The following is a 22,086-nucleotide window of genomic DNA, read 5'->3' as shown; positions in this document are numbered from 1 at the left end:
TAATGGATTTTTTTCTTTGAATCCTTTTAGTTTTAATCTTGGAAGTGGACAACATTTCTGTGAAGGACGTGTTTAGCTTAGATGTGGTGTCTTCAAAGGTAACAGTTGGTACAGGTTCCATATCTTCATTGTCTGATGTGTCATGAATCGAGTAATTTGAAGAATCATCACTTTCAGAGCCAACATCTTGGTATTTGGAAGGACGTTTAGGAAGTGAGGTTTTTATTTCTATTAGCTGAAGATTGATTCATCGGTTCTGCAGAAGTACTTCGTTCACTTTCTGTAATTTTCTTCTGATTTGTGAAAATATTTGGGTCTTGCTCATTTTCATCATTTTCAAGCTCGGTTAGGCATGAAGGTGCATACGCGCTCTTTGGAATCACTGATGGATTGAAAGGGTAAATTCCCGTAGCTTTGAAGCCGGAGATAATATTTCCTGGTGTCATAGCCTTAGCCCAAACTTCAGAAAATATTCGTCCAAAGACTGTGCGTCTTATCGAGCGTTCAGGATTATTCATCCAATAACGAAGAACCTCATCATCCCAAAACGATTCGAAAGATTTGAAAACAGACTTATCCATACGCTGTAGTTCATGGGTTGTATTGCTTGGCAGACTAAACAGAGTAATGTCGTACTTTTCAGCAGCTTTAATGATGTTTGCATCTAAATGAGACTTACACCCTCAAAAATCAACAAAGTATTTTTTACCTTCAACTCGAAACTGTTGAAAATGTTCGATTCACTTCACAAAAACATCGTGTGTCATACTTCCTTTAGGTGTAATAATGTGTTCCTTGGTTCCAGGAGAAAGATTTTCTTCTAATTCTGGTTTGAGCCTCTGACCATTAAATAATATCATTGGTGGTACGTACTGACCACTAGCGTTGGCACACGACACGATTGTCACGTTTTCAGCATGCTCTGGTGCTACTATATGCACTCTCTTTGTCCCTTTTTTGGCAAAAACTTCCTGTTGGTGATGCAGTGTCAAACAGCTTTTTTCATCGATGTTGTAAATATTCTGGGGCTTTCAGGCAACATCCAATTCCTCCATGACTACCTTCAATTTCTCAAAGTATCAGTGACAATCACTTTGTTAATTTTACTTGCTCTTGCTGGATTTAAATTTTGTGTTTTACGCCTAGCCACATCAAGGTGACGACCCAAAAATAGTCTCAACCACTTACCCCCAGCTTTTTGTTTCATTGTTTGAATGTTTCATTTTAATTCGTTTGGAGCCTGGTTGACAAACATTCCATTTCCAACAGCATTCAAGGCCTGCTCCATTTGCTCTTCGGTCCATTCAGCTCGCTTTTTCTTAACTCATTCGGCTCCATCTTGTCTAAAACATATGAACAAAAATTGTTAGTTCAGTGCAATTCAACGTGCTTAGTAATAAGCTTTCATTTATAAATAGAGGGATAGTTCTATATAATCACATTTAAAAGTTAATTAAGGGAATCAAATCTGTATTAAGCCATAGTTAGCTTATTAGGGCACCCTTGTTTACCAATTGAATCTGTACAATAACCACTACATACTTTATGTGTTTCAAAGACTCATGCTATGATCTTATAATACAATTAACGCTAAAGTCAAAATTGTATACCACTTAGCAGTTTTGATGGACAAATTTACGTTAGTTCGAAAATTAAAACTTACCTGAAATTATAACCTTCAATCTTGATCTGATGCAACGTGTGACTGAAGGTGGCGCATATGACTTGGAAACTTGAAACTACTGTAACTTTATCCTCAAGGCAGCGTACGATACTATTGACAGGTCCCAATTATATTCGGCGATGATCGAATTAGGAATACCAAAAGGATTGGTAGAATTAATTAAAATGACAGTGATGAAAGTCGAATGTAAAGTGCTCGTACAAGGGGATGTTTCAAAACCATTTAAAACCAACAGAGGACTGTGCCAGGGAGATGCGCTATCATGCACGCTGTTCAACCTAGCGTTAGAAAAAGTTATGAGAGATTCGAGAATAAACTTAAAAGGTACGATATATACCCGTAGTATACAAATAATGGCATACGCTGATGATATCGTCATAATTGGAAGAACCCAAAATGAAGCAGTGGAGGCTTTCACACGTATCAAAAATGCCGCAGAAAACATCGGACTTCTGATTAACATCCAGAAAACTAAATATATGCCGGCCATATCAAGAATTCAACAAAATAACTTAGAGGTGCAACACGAAACGATAGAAATGGTAGAAGAATTCTGCTACTTAGAATCACTGGTAGACTACAAAAATAACACATCCAACGAGATAAAAAAAAAGAATATGCGTGGCTAACCACTGTTATTTTGGCCTGGGCCCTCAACTAAGAGAGAGAAGTATGTCAATACGGATCGGAAACATGGGCAATGACGACCCGAGATGAAGAGTTACTGCGAGTCTTTGAAAGAAAAGTATTGAGGACCATATATGGCGAAGTAAACGAACAGGGTCTGTGGAGAAGGCGATATAACTTTGAACTCTATAGACCTTTTGGTGATGCAGATATTGTGAAGACCATTAAAATAAACCGCCTAAGGTGGGTGGGCCACGTTATGCGGATGGATGAGAGTGATCCCACTAAAATAACTATGCTAAACAGGCCGGTCGGAAGAAGAAGAAGGGGGCGACCTAAACTCAGATATCTGGACGATGTACAGGAAGATCTGAGGGAGATTGGAGTGAGGGGCTGGAGAACACAGACACTCGATAGTGAAGGATGGAAGAATGTTTTGAAGCTGGCCAAGGCTCACGAAGGGCTGTAGCGCCAAATGATGATGACAGCCAATTGACTGAATGACTGGTGCTGCGTTCATCTGTCCAGTGTGAGTATTTTTAGAAATAAAGGCTATTGGCCTTATTAGGGCCATGGCGTTATTTGGGTCACCTACCTTATAAAATTTTATGTTTTAAAAATAATTTTTTAATACTAAAAAACTGATTTGTTCAAATTTAATAAGAGTATTTGGAAAATTGTTTTTAAATATAAATTTAATAATGATTTAATAATGTTCAATATTTTAGACAAATAAATAAAAAAATACCTAATAACAAAAAGGCGATTTAAGAAAAGCTTTGTAAATCCCGTAGTCATTAGCTGCTTTATTTAGGATAATTTTGCGATAAATGTTATTTTAACGTTGTCTCCTTCATCTTCTTTTTCTAATGGCGCTACAACCCTTTGTGAGTCTTGGCCTGCTTAACAATGTTCTTCCATTCTGCCCTGTCGGATACTTTCCTTCGCCACTGCCTGATGTTCATGGTTTTAAGATCCCTCTCTACGTCGTCTATCCATCTTTTACGGGGCCTTCCTCTTGTTCTGTTTCCTTGGGGCTTCCATCTCTGGAGTACTTTTACCGCTCGATTATCTGGCATTCTTTCTAGGTGACCAAGCCAGTTTAGTCTTTGTGACTTTACAAATCTGACAATATCTGCGCTCTGCATTAGTTCATCCAGCTCGTGGTTCATTTTAATTCTCCACGAACCATCGCTGCATTGGGTTGGTCCAAATATCTTTCTTAGTATTTTGCGCTCAAATATTCTCAGTTGATTTTCATCAGTGGTTGAGAGGGTCCACAAGCACAATCCGTGCTTGTATTTCTTGACTGATGTTGTTGTTGTCATTTATTATTCAGCCTAGGTGTGGAGGTGTGTGAACTCCACAGTGGAGGCATATTTGTAGGTATGGTTGTCTACCTTCAGATTCTCATGTTCATTCGATTTGGTGCACTCCATGTATTTTGTTTTGATTTCATTTATATATAGACCAAACGTAGCAGCTTCTCGTTTCAGTTCTATAACTTTTTCGCTTAATACCCTTTTGTTGAGGTTTATTATAGCAACATCATCCGCATATGCGCATATTTGCATTGATCTTGTATTGTTTATATCCAGTTTTCTAACAACAGCTTCTAAAGTTAGATTAAAAAGTGTTGTTGATAAGGCATCACCTTGTCTAAATCCATTTTCAATATCAAAGGCCTGCGTCATATCTCCATCTATTCTCACCATAGCTTTGGAACCCTCCAGAGTCATTCGTATAAGTTTAACCAACTTATTGGGTATCCCTAACATAGATAGTTGCTTTAACATCTTTTGTCGATCTACTCCATCAAACGCCTGTTTGAAATCGATATACAAGTTGTAAATAGGTATGTTATATTCATTCATTTTAACGTTGTACCCCAGTTTAAAAAAAAGAAATTGCCAGTTTGTGGAGTATAACCCGAGATATGTCAATTTTTTCCAGGGACTCTATTAGGAAACTGTTGGATTTTTTGAAGGGTGCTGCTGGCACTTCAGTGGCTACCGTCACTCCTTTGACTCTAGTCGAAATATAAAGGACGCTTTGTTTGCAACACTTCTGTTTAAACATCTGTCTTGTCACCTGTCTTTTTATAATATCTCATACTACACATTTCAACTATCAAACCTGTCTATAAAGTTGTGTCGAGTAAAGACCTAACTTAATTGGCCTCTTGTTCTTTTTTGATATATCAGTGTTCGTTGCTTTCCTCTCTACAAGAGATTCTGTTGCTGCGTGGAATATGTTATTTTTGAGTTTTTACAGCTTTCTTTGATGTTATCGTTTTCTAATATTTCATTCTCAACAATCTTCTCTGATTAATCCCATTATGCCTATATCCATTCGTTCCATTTCTTTGATGGTTTCACATATCTTTTTGCTTCGTACACACTTTTAACAATTCTCGTACATATATAAAAAAACTACAAAATAGCAGACTGGACTAAAACCACAACCATAATATTGAAGCATGTGTGTAAAGTCCACTATGTAGTAACTATTAAGTAACATGTACATCAGATTCCACCTGAAGTGTTTGTATATTGATGTTTTAACGGTGAAATTTTTTTCGTGACATTAAAATGGTGTTGACGTTGCTATTTTCAATATTAAATCCATCAATTATTTACGTAGTTGATTATTGTGTCGGCATAAATTATTGGCAAGTCTGATTTTGACAAATGAGAGAATTTATTGTAATAGTTTGTATTTATTTATGCATTATATTCATGCTTGATGTTATATGGATTTTCAAGGATATTTTTTAATGTACGATAATTGAAGATTGGCTGAGTTTTATGTGATATGAAAAACTCATGATTACATCGATTTTATGTTCTTCCATACAGGGTTGATCCACACTGGTAAAATCGATCGCCACAAAAAGAAAGAAAAATGTCTGAAAGTAAGAATGAAATAGGTACATAGTATTAAACAAAGTACAAGATACATAAAAATACTAATTATAAAATTACCTTAATAACAAAGCTATCGATTAGTGCAGCTGTCCTTAAATTCTAAATACTATAATAGTGTAACCTCGGATGGTGCTAGAAAGGTCAGAAATGGAGACACTGCGAACGGCACCTAGATGGTTGGTGGAGAACGAGTCGGGGGTTCGAAATTAGCTTTTGGAACCGGGAATGGATCAAATAGAAGAAATAATAAAGATACGACAAGATAAGATAGATTAGAAAAGACAGAGAAATAGATAACAAGAGAGAAGATAAGAAAAAGGGCGCCACTTAACTTTTTGGGGTTACAAGGGGAAAATTAAGAAACCAAAAATGAAAAGAAATAAGGAGAAGCAATTAGGTTCTGAAACCAAAAACAAGAAAAGATATTAACAGTTAATTATTGAAGAAATGAGGTCGATGGAATTCGTCCACCTACTTACCTACAAACATATACAGCCTGATCTTTCTCCTGGTCGAAGATATCGTGATAGTTAAATATTTTTATTAGCAAATATTCAGAGATACTTTATTATCAGGAAACTTATTAGGAGTAGATAAATAAAATAAGTAGGTAATCAAAACAAAATATACTACCGGACCAACTCGATATCGAGTTTTTTAAATGAAATTTGACTAATAAAAACGAAACCGGAAGTCGACCTCAAAACCGGAATGCAATTTTTAGTTCATCAAATGTCGACATGGATATCATTTAGCAGTTAATTTTGCATGCTGATCACGAATCCGGTGTCAGATTTGCTCTATCTTGACGTTTTATGCGCGTTTCGGGTCACTTCCGGTGTCGGATCGCAACCGGAAGTACATATTTAGATTCGTCTCGACGAGACCTTTCGATCCATATATACATTGTGGGGTCTAAAACTTAAAGTAAATTTTAACTTCCGGTCATCTCAAAACCGGAAGTGAATTTTTGTACCAAAAGTATATCTTGACAATCTCATACGTAATACTAATAATATTCCGAAAAAATATTTTAATTATCTAATATGGTTTTTGAGTAAAGTGGTGGACAAGAAAAGAGCTTAGCGTTTTAGTATATAAGATTCAATAACTGAATCTTTGAATATGATAGACATAGACACATGCACATATAAATAAAATATAACATTAAGGAGAACTTGATGTTTTAAAAAAAAATCTAAAAGAGTAGATCATATAAATATCTCTCCTTAATATTTTAGGCTTATCTCGAGGTAACTGACTTTAACAGTAATAATTTATAGCAAGTACAAAATAATACTAAATTAATTTACAATAAATTTGCAAAAGTACACAGACAAGAATATAAAAATCGGTTTTACCAAAAATTAAAATAAGGACCAAACCGCACTTGGTTCACAAGAAGCTACTCGCACAGCTTTTATTTAAATATTGAATGTTTGTAATTAATATTTGTTAATGAAAAGATATGAAAGTTCTGAAAAGATTTATTGATGAAATAGTTGTTTCTTCCTTAGAGGAACTGATTGCATGGTTAGCTTTAACCACCGATCAGGAAAATGTTGTCGAAGATAACCTGTAGATTACTCTACTTTTAGAGATAGTTGGAGTTGATATTAGTAGTAAGACCACTTACTCGGGTGTTAGATCAAACTACTTGAGATACAATAGAAGTGTATTATACTTATAGATAAATTCCCAGAGAAAGAAGTATGTCCAAACTCTTAGACGACGCAATTAAGTCAGTCTAATCTCTTAGACTACCAAAAGAAAAGTGATTCTCTCTTTCTCAAATAGAACAGAATTATCCCCACTTAAAGAATTCCTTCTTAACAAAAACCGACTTATTTTCATTTTGGGCGCAAACATATAAACATGTCGGTATTTTTTAAAAAGGGAAGCAAAAAGCTAATAACTGTACAATATTGAGGGAAAGGTTCTCTTTGAAGTAAAGTAGCCGCTTCCTTGACCCAACTGTCACAAGTCGAATAAAGGTAGCTATTTGTAATAAGTTTAAAAAATTTTATTACTCTCTTCCCAGCGCTATAAAAAAGGAGCCTAAATGTTCTTTGTTCCCAAAAAAATGACGAAGCCAGTTGCTCCTAAATTTCTAACAAAGCAGCCATAACAGACGAACTAGATCTATAAAGATACAAAATTCTAAAGTACCATTACATTCTCATAAAATACTATATCGGCACTTCCCATACTAAACATATTACAATAATAAGTCCTATATAAAATATGAGATTCTAGGTCTACTTTCAAAACATCGGTTTCGTTTCAAGGAGGCGCAAAAGGGAGATTTTTGGATACGGCCATTGGCATAGCTGCGGTAATTGCAAAGGGTTTTTTAAAACTAATCTTAAAATAATATCTAATAATTAGTTACTAATCTAATTATAAAAAAAAATGTTGCAATACCAGTTGGATAATACAAACTTCTTGATTGCTCTAGAACATGGTGATGATGTGGTGTTCAGGCAACAACCCAAGAATAAATCTGATATAAATCTATTCTATAATGTGACCAAGGGTGGAGTCGACACAATACACCAAATGGCGAGCAAATACAGTTCTAAGAGATCTACACGAAGGTGGCCATTGTCAATAATCTTGACATTACTTCCTTGAACGCATTTTCCTTATTTGCACTTAACCACCCACAATGAAATACAAAAAAAAAACGTAATAGAAGGGTTCTGTTCCTCCAGAAACTAGGTATCGAACTAATAAAGGCTATTGTCCAACGAAGGGCTGAGAATCTGAAGGAGTTGTATCTTAACATTGTTGTTGCAATGGAGGGTATCTGGGGGCAAAAACTTAAAGGCGTAAATGAAGCTAAATCTAACGATAGACCTCACACCACAAAACGCGTTCCATTTGCGTCAAAGAAGTTATTGGTAGAAATGAAGGTGTAAAAAAACTGTCAAAGACAACCATAGTGTGTGCGAAGAACAATATATATGTGTGTGATAAACAAAGTGGGAAAAAAATGTCTGTTTCAGTTGGAGAGATGCTGCAGTTGAACATTGATAGTCAGATTAGCCTTCTAATTTCAGACTGTTTTTTTAATAGTTCGTTTTCTTAAGTGTCATCCATTTCTAACATTTACAACAACCCTCAATAAATATATTAGCAATTTTCAAGGTGGATATTTTTTACCCACCCGTGGGCATACATGGAATCTACATATTGTTGGGCGTTTAAGGATTAAAAACTTTGGATCGTTTTCATTGTAACATTTTCCATCATTATGTCAGCAAACTCTTCACGTCTATCGAAATCTATATAACAATTCTTGAACTAATACTACTTTGTATGGATGGGATTTATTTTCAGGTAAAATTTTCATTACGGATGTTTGCGAAATCTTATTTCGCAAACCAATATTCAGTTTACTGGATATTTGTAAAGTACTCAAGTGGGATTGTTTTCTAACAGGACATAAACATCTAAGATTTGTTTTCAGTTGATACAGTTTTTTGTTCCCTGATTTGGATAAATCTTTTGCTGAACTAGTTTCATTTAATTTTTCGTTTAACTAATTTACTGACAGTAGATCTTGTACAAAACCATCAAAACCAACCATCAAAAGATGATCGAAATTCTGAGAACAACTGGAATTGACGAACAAGTCTTGCGAATTATCTCAGAACTATATTGGCACCAAACGACAACAGTTGAAATAGAGCACACAACATCAGAAGAATATATGAATCCGACGAGGAGTGCAACAAGGTTGTGTCTTAGCACCACTATTATTTAATCTGTATTCGGAGTCTATATTCAAAAAAACATTAGAAGAGGTTCAAGTTGGAATCAAGATTAACGGAACCATCATAGACAACATCAGGTACGCTGATGCTACCGTCCTAATAGCAAGCAACTCACAAGAACTATAAAATATAATAATAAATGCGGTAGCTCGTCATAGCGAAATGTTCCGTTTACATCTAGATGTTTCCAAAACTAAAATTCTAGTATTGTCAAAGATACACGCCAAGGGACAAATAATAGAACAGGTAACTTCCATAAAATATTTGGGAGCAAATATCAACAGCTAGTGTAACCCAAAAAAAGAAATCTACCCAGAATCGAACAAGCGAGGAAAACACTCATGAACATGAAAACTTTTTTTACAAGATCAGACCTTAGTCTAGAGCTCAGAATTCGAATGATCAGATGTTACGTTTTCTCTGTTTTGCTGTATGGCTGTGAAAATTGGACAATAAACAGACGGATTACTCCAAATATATATTTGTATATTGTATTGTACGATTCATCACACCAAATAATTAATTTTGTAAAATCTTGATCTTGGCATTTCATTAAAACCCATTCACAAAATTCTACACGTCTTACATAATCTTCAGGATGTAAATGTTATAGTGTATACGAATGAAGAGTCCAATGATGTTTTTTTTTTAAATTCTGTGAATTGTTTGAGTCGATACCGATTCGAATCGGTACAACCGGAAGCAGGAAACAGATGAAAATATTTTCATTGAATAGTTCCCTCTTCAAAACCCAGTCATTCCAATTTTTATGATTCAGTTACCTTTAGTTCTCGAGATATTCCTGGCGGCCGTTTATCTGCCGCACCCTGTATATATATCTGTATTTATACAAAGGATTGTTGCATTTTTAATCTTTTAAAATATGAATTATCTTTAGCAATATAGGTTAAAAGTTCGTAACAATGAACTATTAATTTCCTGTTGATAATATTTTTATCGAACATAATAAAAAACAGACAAAAATTGCTCTCGTATAAAAATTTAATTGACGGTCTTCGTTTTTCGTAACCTTTTCACTGTCTTTGACTTGTTTTAGACTGATTATACCTGAAAAAATGCCACATTGTGACTACGAAGTAAGGATAATCCAGAAAGAAGACAGAGACGATGTCATACAGTTCATGCGGGACTATTTTATGGAAGATGAACCAATAAACAGATCTATAAATCTCATAACTAAAGAAAAACCTCTCAACGTACCTTTAGAAGAGTATCTAGTCCAAGACTACGACAATGGCATATCCACAAAGGCCGTGAGGAATGGAAAAATGATAGGCGTATGTATAAATCCAATTTTGGAACGGAATAAAGAGCACGAAAAGGTTGAAAGTGACAATAAAGACTTTTTAACTATTTACAATTTTTTGGTGTACATGGATGAACATTCTAATGCGTTTAAGCAGTTTCCAGGTGTTAACAAAGCTATCACAGTGAGTCTCGTGGCCGTTGATTCCAGTTGTAGGGGGATGGGTATTGCCAAAGATCTGATGGGTAGAGCACAGTAAGTACTATATATTTTGTATATCAAACTTATAAATAACATTAATATTAGTATACAAATTAATACTACACTTACTCAATTTCCATATTTGACCGTGTTAACTTTGGAGAAGACTTTATAGACAGAGAAATGGAGACAAGAACAATATAATAATCTAATAATCATTAGAACAAAGTTAGTAATTCTGTCATCGTCATATCTAAAAAAAATATGCGTTCACCATTTAATAATTTTCCCATTTCACCATGCTCTAGGTATTTTTGAAAAATTTTTTCTTAGTATTTCTAACGAGTTTCTTCATAGTTTTTATCATCGTAATGTACTATTTTGGATGGATCTGCCATTTTCGTAAAACTTTCACAAACTCTGACGTCGTGCCAAAATGACCCCTTTCAAACTTTAGTTAGTTACCATGCTACTGAAGAACTAATCAATAAGTGAAACGATCGACGTCACTGTAACTTGAAGCTAGCTGGAGTCACAAACCTATAATAACAAAAATAAAAAAATTGCGCGTAATTTGAATTTAATCGAGGGCCATGTGGGCACCACGTCAGTAGTAGAAGGTTAAGAGTGAGAAATTTCAAGTTTATGTATCACTCTCTCAGCAGTAGAGCAGAAGTGGATATTAAAACTACATGCCTTACGTTTAGAATAAATAAAAATAAAAATAAAAACGTTTATTGCTTTAATAATATTATACATTTCGCACTTAAGATATTTTAGCCTTCTTTCTTGATGTACTGCTGCTGCACCACATACTGATTGAACCGCTTCCTCTTCGGATCGTGGATTTATCTGTCTTGGACTCCTTGGCATCTTTTTCTGTAGGTACTTGTTTTAGGCATGGTACCTACGTTCCTAATTGGTTGTCTTCAGCAACCACCTGGCTAGACCCTGATCAGATGGTCGATCAGTCGGTATTTTGATCTGTACATCCTCTGTATCTGATTCTTGACGATGATGTCCCTGGTCTTTAGGAGTCTTCGTGTGGCTTGGTGGAAGAAGTATCTTGTCCTATTAGTTCTTTTGTCTTCCCATGTTGATCCATCGATGATGCTGTAGCTTGACGTCTCTGTTCTTTCTAGCTTCTTCCAGTTGGTTTCCTCGATGGAGCTCTATACTGGGACAACGTAAAGTATTACCGATCTAACGTAAGTCTGGTATAGTTGGATCTTCTTGACCTTCGATAGCGGACTGGAGCTAAAAATATAAGAAAGTATTAGTCTTTTCGCAATATTTGCTTTTATCTTAATAGGTTGCGTGTTCTTCGTGAAGTTGAGTTTCCTGTCAAGGTGGACTCCTAGGTATTTGACTGAGTCTTCTGATTTGATCCTGTTTCCTCCCAGTGTGATTCACCTACTGGTGGACTTTTCTACAGCGTAAACATGATGAATTGCGTCTTTTGGGTATTGATCTTGATTTTCCATTTTTCCGTGAATTCTGTGATTCTTACAAGGTGATTTTCTATGTTTTGGACTAATCTTTTGTCATCTTTTACTGTTGCGTAGATTATCGTATCATCTGCGTAGAGGGGTGTGCTAGTTCTTGCATCTGTTGATAAAGCTGAAAATGTTATATGAAATGGGTGAGAGTATACTGCCCTGTGGCGTCCCTTCTTGGATTTTTTGAATTATGGACATCTTTTGGTCGACTGAAAGAAAAGTTCTATTAGTTAAATATGTGTTGCATAGGTTAACTAAGTAGTGAGGTACTCTAGCTCTGACCATCTTGTAGATTAGAACTTTCTTCCAGATCGTATCATATGCCCTCTTCTGAATCCAAATTGATCCTCTTAAATAATTCTCCTTCTTTCGGAATGTTTCATCAATCTTCTGTAGATGATCTTCCCCAGGATTTTTCCTATTGTTTCCAGTAGTGATATTGGTCTGTAGCTTTCCGGTTTTTTTTTCGTTCTTCCTTGGTTTTAGAAGAGGGATGGTATTTTGAAGGGTTTCCAGTTGTTCGGAAAATGCACTTTTTCCAAGCAAAATTTGAAGATAAAGTAGAGTTGCACTACTATCTTCTTTGGTAGTTCCTTTTAATCTTCTGATGATTTTAGCAACTTCCAAAAATTCGTTTCGTCTTTTTATCCTCTCGTATTCTGTGTTGACCTCCTCGATGGTTCTTGCATTCGACATGTTTTGATTTAGCCTTTGTGTTGCTGCCATTCTTCTTGCAATCGCATCCACTTTCTCCTGGGTATCAAAGTGTGTTCCCTCGTCATCTGTTATTTGCGGCATCTTCTGTTTTGGTCTTCGCTTGGCCATCGGCATTTTCCATACGTTTCCATGGATTTCTTCTGCTTTCCTAATGTTGTTGTTGTGCCATTTGTTTTCTGTGAGACTCCTAAGTCTTATTCTTATTTCTTCAGATAGTTCATCTCCATAATCTTTGAACTCTTGACTTATTGTCCTTTGGAATGCTCTTCTGGCCCTATTTCTGTCCTTGATGATTCTTTCAGCTCGTTCGGTATGACTAGTCCTCTATTGTACGTTATTCCTCTAGGGATGTTTTCTTACAAAGAAAGGTGGCTTGCTGGATTTTTCTTGTTATTTCTTTGCCAGTGGCATTATTTTTATGTCCGTTATCATTAATAAGTTTCCACATACCTTGTTGGGAGTTATCAGAATTTTTTATAAGCATATCGTTTGGATTAATTTTTGCAAGTCTGATGACTTTCCTGTAGCTACTGTTTTCTAAATTCAATAATGGTACTTTTAGGTAAGCGAAGATAAAGCACGTGCACTTTTCTCATGTTTAGTTCAGGTGATAAATAAAATTTATTTTCATTTCTAGATGATGATCGTGATCACGATCACGACGTTGAAGCGAACATATTGATTTTACCATCTGACCACACACGAATGATATATAAGAACATTAAATTCTTTCAAAACATTTTTATAGTATATTTTTATTGCAAATTAATTTGTTAATTTCACGCTGCTGCCGTCACTCATTTGAATAATTATATTCTATAAAAAGTTTGACATTTGTAACCCATTTTGGGTATTTGAGATTCGCTTTTATTATGCATTCACAAAAAAAAACAGTTAAAATAATTAGCAATTAGGTTCACGTAGTTTTAATGATCGTGTGCAAATTAATTACGATTTTTAATAGCGGTTTTGCGGTAAGTTCAATTTTCACGTCAATCTGTTATATAATTATCTCGATATAGTTTTTTTATATCACCTTTAATTGGTTGTGGTAATGCTGTGGATTAAGGTGTCTTATGGTTAATGTCTAAAAAACCTTATTGTTTTTGTGGATTTATTGGCGCTTTACGAGACAACTGCCAAATCTAGACAACAATCAAGATATAGCTTTGCTTAATCAGTAGATTTTTTGCATCAATAAAAAATGCTATTGATAAACAAAATTCTAACGTTTCTATTAGTTTAAAAATGAAACAATATCAAACCAAACTTAAACAACTATCTACCATTTTCAGCACTTTAATGTTCTTCCCATCTTTTGTCTACCAAAAGTTTTAGTTTTTGTGTACTGTAGTACAGTGAAATGGGGTGAGATTCTTCTTCTTCTTCAAGTTCCGCTCCTATCGAAGATTGGAAATAATTCTGGCAATTATAATTTTGTTGGTTACGCGCCTGAATAGTTCAATTGAATTTCATTCAATCGAATTGCATTCACGGAGAGATTGCGTAGCCACGAGATTTTACGTCTTCCTACGCTTCTTCTGCCTTTGATTTTACCCTGCATTATATACCTTAGTAGTTCGTATTTTTCACCTCTGATAATGTGCCCCAAGTATTCCAATTTCCTGATTTTTATGGAATTTAAAACTTCGCATTGTTTTCCTAGTTGTTCGAGAACTTGTTCGTTTGTTTTACGATCCATCCATGATATTTTCAAAATACGTCTGTATTTTAACACCACATTTCGAATGCTTCTAGGTTTTTCATGTTGGATTTTTTAAGTGTCCAAGCTTCAACCTCATACAAAAGGGTAGAGAAAATATAACATCGAAGCATTCTTATTCGGAGCGATATATTGATATCGCGATTACAAAAAGGTTTTCTCATTCTAATAAATATTGACCGTGCAATTTCAATGCGGCATCTTATTTCTTTTTTCTGATCAGTATCTTCTGTGATCCATGCTCCAAGGTATTTGTACGAAGATATTTGTTCAATTTCTGTATTATCTAGTACTAGCTTAACTTTGATGTTTTGTGCTTTTGTAAGTACCATAAACTTGGTTTTCTTCAAATTTATTTTTAGTCCATAATCGTTGCAATATATATTTAGTTGTTCAGCAAGGTGTTGCAGTTCTTCTAGTGTTCCTGCCAGAAGGACGGTGTTGTCAGCATATATCTTATGTTATTAAGTGGCTCACCGTTTATTATAAAGCCCTCACTGACCTCGGCAAGCGCTAATTCTGAGATGGCTTCACTGTATAAATTGAATAATAAGGGTGATAAAATACACCCTTGGCGGATCCCACGGCGAATCTAGATCCTCGGTCAGTTCATTTTCAACTTTCACTTTTGCTGTTTGGTTCCAATAGAGGTTACATATGATTCTAATGTCTCTACTGTCTATGTTTTTATTTAATAAAATTTCTTTAAGCCGATTATGCTGCACTTTGTCAAATGCCTTCTCAACATCAATGAAACAGGCATATACTTCCTGATATATATCTAAGCATCTCTGCGAAAGAAGACTTACTGCAAACAGTGCATCTCGTGTTCCCAGTCCTTTTCTAAATCCCATTTGTGTATTACTTATGCCTTCATCTAATGTCTTATGTATTCTATTGTGAATTACTTTTAAAAACAATTTCAAGACATGACTCATTAAGGCTATGGTGCGATGTTCATTGCACTACTTTGCATTGGCTTTTTTGAGTAGCAGTATGAATGTTGATTGGAGCCATTCTTTAGGTATTATACCTGTTCTATATATGGTATTAAATAGATCCAAAAGAAGATCAATAGATTCAGTATTCACAATTTTGAGTAATTCGATAGGAACTTCATCAGGCTCGGGAGTTTTACCACCTTTAGCTTGTTTCATTGCATATTCAATTTCTTCTCATATAATGTCAGGCCCAGTATCATCCTTAAATTCTTTTGGTGCTTCTGTTCTCTCTTTGTCTTCAAAAAGTTGTGCTATATATTGTGTTCATCTCTGCATTTTTTTAGTTTATATCTGTTATAAGTGCACTACTTTCATCTCTTAGTTGCCTAGTTTGAAGTGTTTTTCTTATTCCTGTTAATTCTCAAATTGTTTTATGCATGTTAAAAAAATCATATTTTTTCTCAATTTCTTCTAGTTCTTGGCACTGCTCATGTAACTGCTTGGGGTGAGAATGATCAATTTTAACTTAATTTTTTATATTTTAAACATTTTTGTATTTGTTTTATCTAACCTAAATCTATCTATCTAAAGAGTAATGCTTTAACATTAGTTTTGTTATGATTGTTAAGAAAATTCACTTATCTTCTTGAAAAAGAGTGATCATTCTTAGACCCGTGAAAGGTGTGAGATTGATCATGATGATTTTATGGCATGAAGCAGTAGTACTTTTTTGATTCGGTCAAACAGTTTTTCGAATTTTTACAAAGGTTGATCTTGCGGGGTGAGAATAATCACACTATTTTTATTGTTCTATTCTTTATTTATACCAAAAAAAAAAACCAAAATTATAGTTTGGAACATTTTAAAGAATATTAAATTTGGATTTAACATTCTTTTGTTAATTTCTCCGCAAAAATGATACTTTTGTATTCTATCAGAAATTGTTTTAAGTGAAATCTTCCTCGATCCTGCTGATTTAAGGCCTTGAACTTTAATTTATCCTTTTTCTAAAAGTTCTTTTACCTTTAACTTACAGACATAGCGAAATTCCGTCTTTTTCCGAGAACCAGACAAAAATTTCACCAGCAGAAATTTTCCATTCGTGATACTTTCTAATGTAGGACAAAAGTATTCAACCTCCTTTTCATTTTTGTTAATATCAATATCATCTAATTCAAGATTATCATTTGCATTATTGTCACTGGACTCCTTAGATGGTTTAGGTGCTGTAACACTTTGACCTGGCTCAGCTGCTAACAGTTTTCGTTTACGTCGAGATTTTTCAGAGCCGAAATTGTACCTCAAGTCTTTCAAAAAGTTAGTGAGAAAGCACCTAAGCTTGACTTGATCAATAGCGTCTTGTGGTAGCTTTTCTAAAACTCGATTTGGGTTGAATGGTGCAATGCCACATTTCTTTTCATAGCACTTTTCTCCCCGTCTGGATTTTTATGTAGTACTTTATTCGTGCTTTCAAGTGTTCACTTTAACAGCTTAGGAAATTCATTTTTCGGAATGCCAGAGGTTTTCTAAGTTTACATTTTCCATGATGTTAAAGTTTTCCTCCAGCTTTATGTTAAGGGTCTCAAGAATGCGACATCTAATGGCTGACAAATATTGGTAGAGTTGGATGGCAAGTATGCAAATATTATATCATTTTCTTCACTTTGTCTTAGAACGTCTGGATTCAAATGCAATTATAGAATGTCCCCTATCAACACTTTTTTCCATCAAGTCACCTAGCATGTGGTAACAAACAAGTCACAAAGCAATAATTGCATGTTGACATATCAATTCAACCATGTGAGGTTCGATTATATCGTGTCCCCATTGAGCAACATGGCTGTTGGCAGCATGAGCTGCTCTTGGGACCATTTTCTGTCCATTTTCTATCCCGTAAATTCTTCGACTTGCATATGACTTAAGGTGGCAGAAGTATACCTGAGCGGATCCATTAATCATAATCGATGTAGCATAATTTGAATGGTTGCATATTTTTTCGGGACATTTAGTACCTCTTCGGTAGATGCACAATTTTTTTCCGGACTCATGTAAGACTCGTCATAATTAAAAATCTTTTCAACGGAAATGTATTCAATCCTTAGTTTTAAATTGTCAAAGTATTTTTCAATCAGGTCAATTCCAGGGATATTCTCTTTAAATCTAGATATACTTCTACCACTTTTGTCCAAAAAACTTTTGGCGAACATTCTTAAATCCATTGCGTTTAGTGGATATCCCCAATCTGCACATGTTAAAACGCTATAAATACTGGCTATTTCTTCTTCATATGTGAACACAGATTGCACACCTGTTGTCTTAATCTTCCTTCCGTTGTACTTGTTATTTAAAGTTCCGTAGGCTAATCTGTATTTTTTTGCGGTTCTTCTTAGCGGGAATCTGTTTTCCAATACATTGTGCAACGCCTGATTAACTGGTTCTTCATTAAAATTGCCATACTATTCTACTGCATAATATCCTTTGTATAACGTTCTTATACGTTCTTCCTATTTTGAATGATATTCTTAAATCTGTAACAAAAATTATAAATTAATTTCTGGAACGTACGTTCCATAAAACAATTTTATTACACTAGAAATAGCGAACTTACCTCCGTTTTTTCTCTACCATCAGAAGTATACAAAATATAAAAATAAGCCTAAAATTTTAGTTAATTTCAAAGTAACAGAACTTCTTTCCAATGTCAATTGCAAAGTAATAACAACGTCACAGTATATTGCTAAGTACATTGTTGCCGGTTGTATCTACATATATGTGATACAATGACAAATGATCAATGTCACCCGAGGAGATCAGTTTCACTCTATTTTATGATCATTATCATCATCATCATCATCATCATCAACCTGTATGCGTTCACTGCTGGATATAGGTCTCCTTCAGCTCTTTCTATCTATCTCTGTCTTGTGCGGATTGCATCCATTTATTGCTAACACGCTTCAGGTCGTCAGTCCATCTAGTTAGTGGGCGTCCTCTGCTTCGTATTGCTTATTGTCTTGGCCTCGAGAATACGTTTTGTCCATCGGTTATCTGATAATCTGGCGACTTGTCCTGCCCATTTTCATTTTAACGACGCGATTTTTTCAATAGCGATGGCCTATTCGGCATTCTGTCAATGCTATTAACATTTTCTGATGGCTTATGGTATCGAATACTTTCTCTTCGTCGATAGCTTGAATATATTCAGTTTTATATTCCAACTCTTCACGATGACATATATTATCTTTGATAATAATTGCACTATATGTGCAATAATAAGTGCGCTATTAATAAAATGAACACCTTTTTCTGATTACCACCTCGAAGACTCTACACCTGGAAATCTCCAGCTGACTGTTTAAAAAAAAATTATTAGAAACCAGATTGACTATATCATCATCAACAAACGATTTTAGACAACAGATGTTCCATCAGACCATAATCTTTTACTAGGACGTTTCAAACTCCACATGAAAAAAGTCCATAAAAGAAAAGCACAAAAACGTCCGAGCATCCAGAAGTTGAAAGATAAAACCACAAGAGAAAAAGTCAAAGAGGAGATCAACAACAAAATAAACAGCCTGGTAATCTCAGATATTAATCAACAAAACATAAATGTGGATGATATGTGGAATAAAATCAAAAATATCTGTAATTCAGTGGTAGATAATAAACCAGAAAACAATATAAAGAAACAGCCATGGATGAGACAAGAAATATTAGAGCTAATGGAAGAATAAAGAAAACACAGAAATAAGAATGAGAAAAGGTACAAAAAAATAAACCTAAACATCAACAAATAGATTAAAGAAGCAAAAGAATCATGAATACAAGATCAATGCATAGAAATAGAATCCCTAGAACAGAAGCATAACACTTTTAACCTACATAAAAAGATCAAAAACTTAACGGGAGGAAACGGATCACGAAGTCATAACTTAATAGTAGACGAGCACAACAATCTGCTCTACGAAAATGAGAGAATAATTAAGAGATGGAGGCAATACATGGAAGAATTATTCAAGGAAGAGCAAGAGACAGAAGTCAGTGTTTCTGGATGTTCAGGACCAGAAATAACGCTCAGTGAAGTAACATATGCAATAAAAAGACTAAAAACCAACAAATCACCTGGACCTGATAACATACAAGCTAAAATAATGAAATAATTTGAAAACAACCAACTCAAACTCCTAACGAGTCTACTGAACAAAATCTATGAAGTTGCAGAATTTCCTACAGATTGGCTAGTTTCCACCTTCATCCCTCTCCCCAAAAAGGCAAATGCCACCAGATGCTCTGATTACAGAATTATAAGCTTAATGAGCCATGCACTCAAAATCCTTCTTTCTATTATTCACTCTCGCATATATAGAAAACTTGAAGAAAACATTAGCAGTGTTCAGTTTGGGTTTAGAAGCGGACTGGGAACGCGAGAGGCCCTATTTTCCATACAAGTATTGATACAAAAAGCTCGAGACGTAAATTGTGAAGTCTACGCATGCTTTATAGACTTTGAAAAAGCATTTGTCAAGGTGCAATATTAAAAATTATTTCAGATACTGAAAGAATCTAGTATTGATGACAAAGATGTACGCCTAATTAAAAATTTATACTTACAGCAAAGGGCAACTATACGAGTAGACAACGAAACCTCACAAGAATTCACGTTAAAACGGGGAGTACGTCAGGGCTGCATTTTATCACCGACGTTGTTCAATACTTACTCGGAAATGCTGTTCAGGGAAGCTAATGATGGTTTAAGAGAAAGTATAAAAATCAATGGTAAAATCATAAACAATTTAAGATATGCGGACGATACGGATTTGATTGCTGGTAATGCGGAGAATTTGCAAACATTAATAGACCGTGTAGTGGAATCCTGTGACAGATACGGCATGAAATTAAACTTTAAGAAGACCAAAATTCTTGTAGAAAGTAAAAACCACGTAATACAGCACCAATTCACAGCTAATAATGAACCCTTAAAAATAATAGACAAAATTACATACCTTGGATGCAGCCTAAATAAGGAATGGGACCACTCACAGTAAATAAGATGTGGTATAGAAAAGGCGAGAGGTGTCTTCAATCGCCTCAGGGAGATTTTATGTAATATGCACCTGAACATTGATATAAGAACACGAGTCTTGAGATGCTATGTATTTTCTACCCTTTTATATGGAGTCGAATCCTGGACCTTGACGAGGACAACATCCAAACGTTTAGAAGCCTTCGCCATCATGTTACAAACAACACCGTGATCCAACGTATAAATATAAATCTGGAAATTATGCGTATCGTGAAAATCAAAAAGATGACATACTTAGGGCATGTGATGCGCAATGAGAAGTATCAACTAATTCAATTTTACAAGGCGAGATAGAAGGCAATAGATCTCACGGGCGCAAAACGTCATCGTTGTTCAAGAACATCAGTCAGTGGGCAGGAATGACTACCATACATCTATTTAGAGCAGCTGTCAACAAAGTTGTATGGACCAACGTGATTGCCAACATCCACAGAGGATAGGCACCAAAAGAAGAAGAATAATTTTACTGCATCCTTTGGCCGCATTATTAAGAAGTATTGTGTTATATACCTTGTATCCTTTAAATTTAATGTAGGACTGTTTTTTCTTTATCCTTTAAATCTAATGTAAGGCTGTTTTGTGAAATGCGTGTCAGGAAGAAAGACAAATCAATTGATTCAATGTCAAGGACTGCTTGCAATTCTAAGGTCATTCGCCATTTATGAAAGTGACCCTTTAGTTTATTTTTTTTAATTCCTTTATTATCATCTGTAGGGTCTGTTCTGTTTCTTTTTTAATCTGTGTTGTTTTTTGGTAATTTTCATTGCGAACTTTTGTTAACGTACTGTATGTCTTGTATTGCTAATAACTTTCTGTATCTTTTCTTTCCACCAACATTTGACTTGGTTTAAGTTGTCTTTCTGTCTAAAGGACTATTTTTTCTGTATAACTTTTATAGTTTACTTATGATACATGCTTATTATTTATCTCGGTTTTATTATAACAAGAAATTTTATTATGAACAAATTGTTACAGTATTTCATAATTAATTAAATATATAATTAACAACTCCATATCTAAGTCAAATATAAATTAAGCATTATATAAATTAGGACTGTTAACAAAAATAGATTTCTAATATATTTAAACAATTTAAAACTCTCTGTAACTGTCTGCTCCTATTCTTTTTATAAAATTTTTAATCTTGTTTTTCTTTTAGAGCCGCTGGTAAAGAACGAGGTTGCGGTTTCATGGTAGTGGAATGCTCTAGCCGATTCACAGCTTTGGCCGTTAAGAGAATGGGATTTGAATGTATATATACACTGCCCTACAAAGACTACAAAGTTGATGGAAAAATTGTATTTAATACGGAGCCCCCACATACGGAAGCCACTGTGTATGTGAAGAAACTTTAACAAACGTCTAACAGACCAACTTTAGTTAAAAAACTGTCTTCCAATTATTACATTATTTTCTTTTGACCACGAAATTCGTTTGTTATTATCTATGCCTTAGTTACACTATCAGAAATTGAAAATGCAACACGCTTTAAACAAGAAAATATTTTTATATATTTGGTGCAAATGAAAGATTTTATAAGTAGGTACATCAAATGATCATAGTTCCAAAACAGTTTCGTGATTCTTTGTCCAGAATTTTAATAATGATTTGAAGCTCCTTTCAAGGTAAAACATT

General features: G+C 34.6%; 1 protein-coding gene across 1 annotated transcript in view; it reads left to right on the top strand.

Annotated features, from left to right (window-relative positions):
• The window catches only part of LOC140447468 (arylalkylamine N-acetyltransferase 1-like), a 31,223-nt gene extending 9,343 nt beyond the window's left edge, over nt 1–21,880 (top strand). Inside the window, exons 2-3 of the mRNA XM_072540135.1 lie at nt 10,075–10,539; nt 21,611–21,880. Of these exons, the coding sequence (XP_072396236.1) occupies nt 10,094–10,539; nt 21,611–21,806 (642 nt within the window). The 5' untranslated portion in view covers nt 10,075–10,093 and the 3' untranslated portion in view covers nt 21,807–21,880. The remainder of the gene's footprint in view (nt 1–10,074; nt 10,540–21,610) is intronic.
• The last annotated feature ends 206 nt before the right edge of the window (nt 21,881–22,086 follow it).

This window comes from Diabrotica undecimpunctata, chromosome 8 (assembly GCF_040954645.1).
Source record: "Diabrotica undecimpunctata isolate CICGRU chromosome 8, icDiaUnde3, whole genome shotgun sequence".
Classification (NCBI taxonomy): domain Eukaryota; kingdom Metazoa; phylum Arthropoda; class Insecta; order Coleoptera; family Chrysomelidae; genus Diabrotica; species Diabrotica undecimpunctata.
The sequence above is the reverse complement of the archived record's forward strand: the minus strand, read 5'-3'. Positions and strand labels throughout refer to the sequence as shown.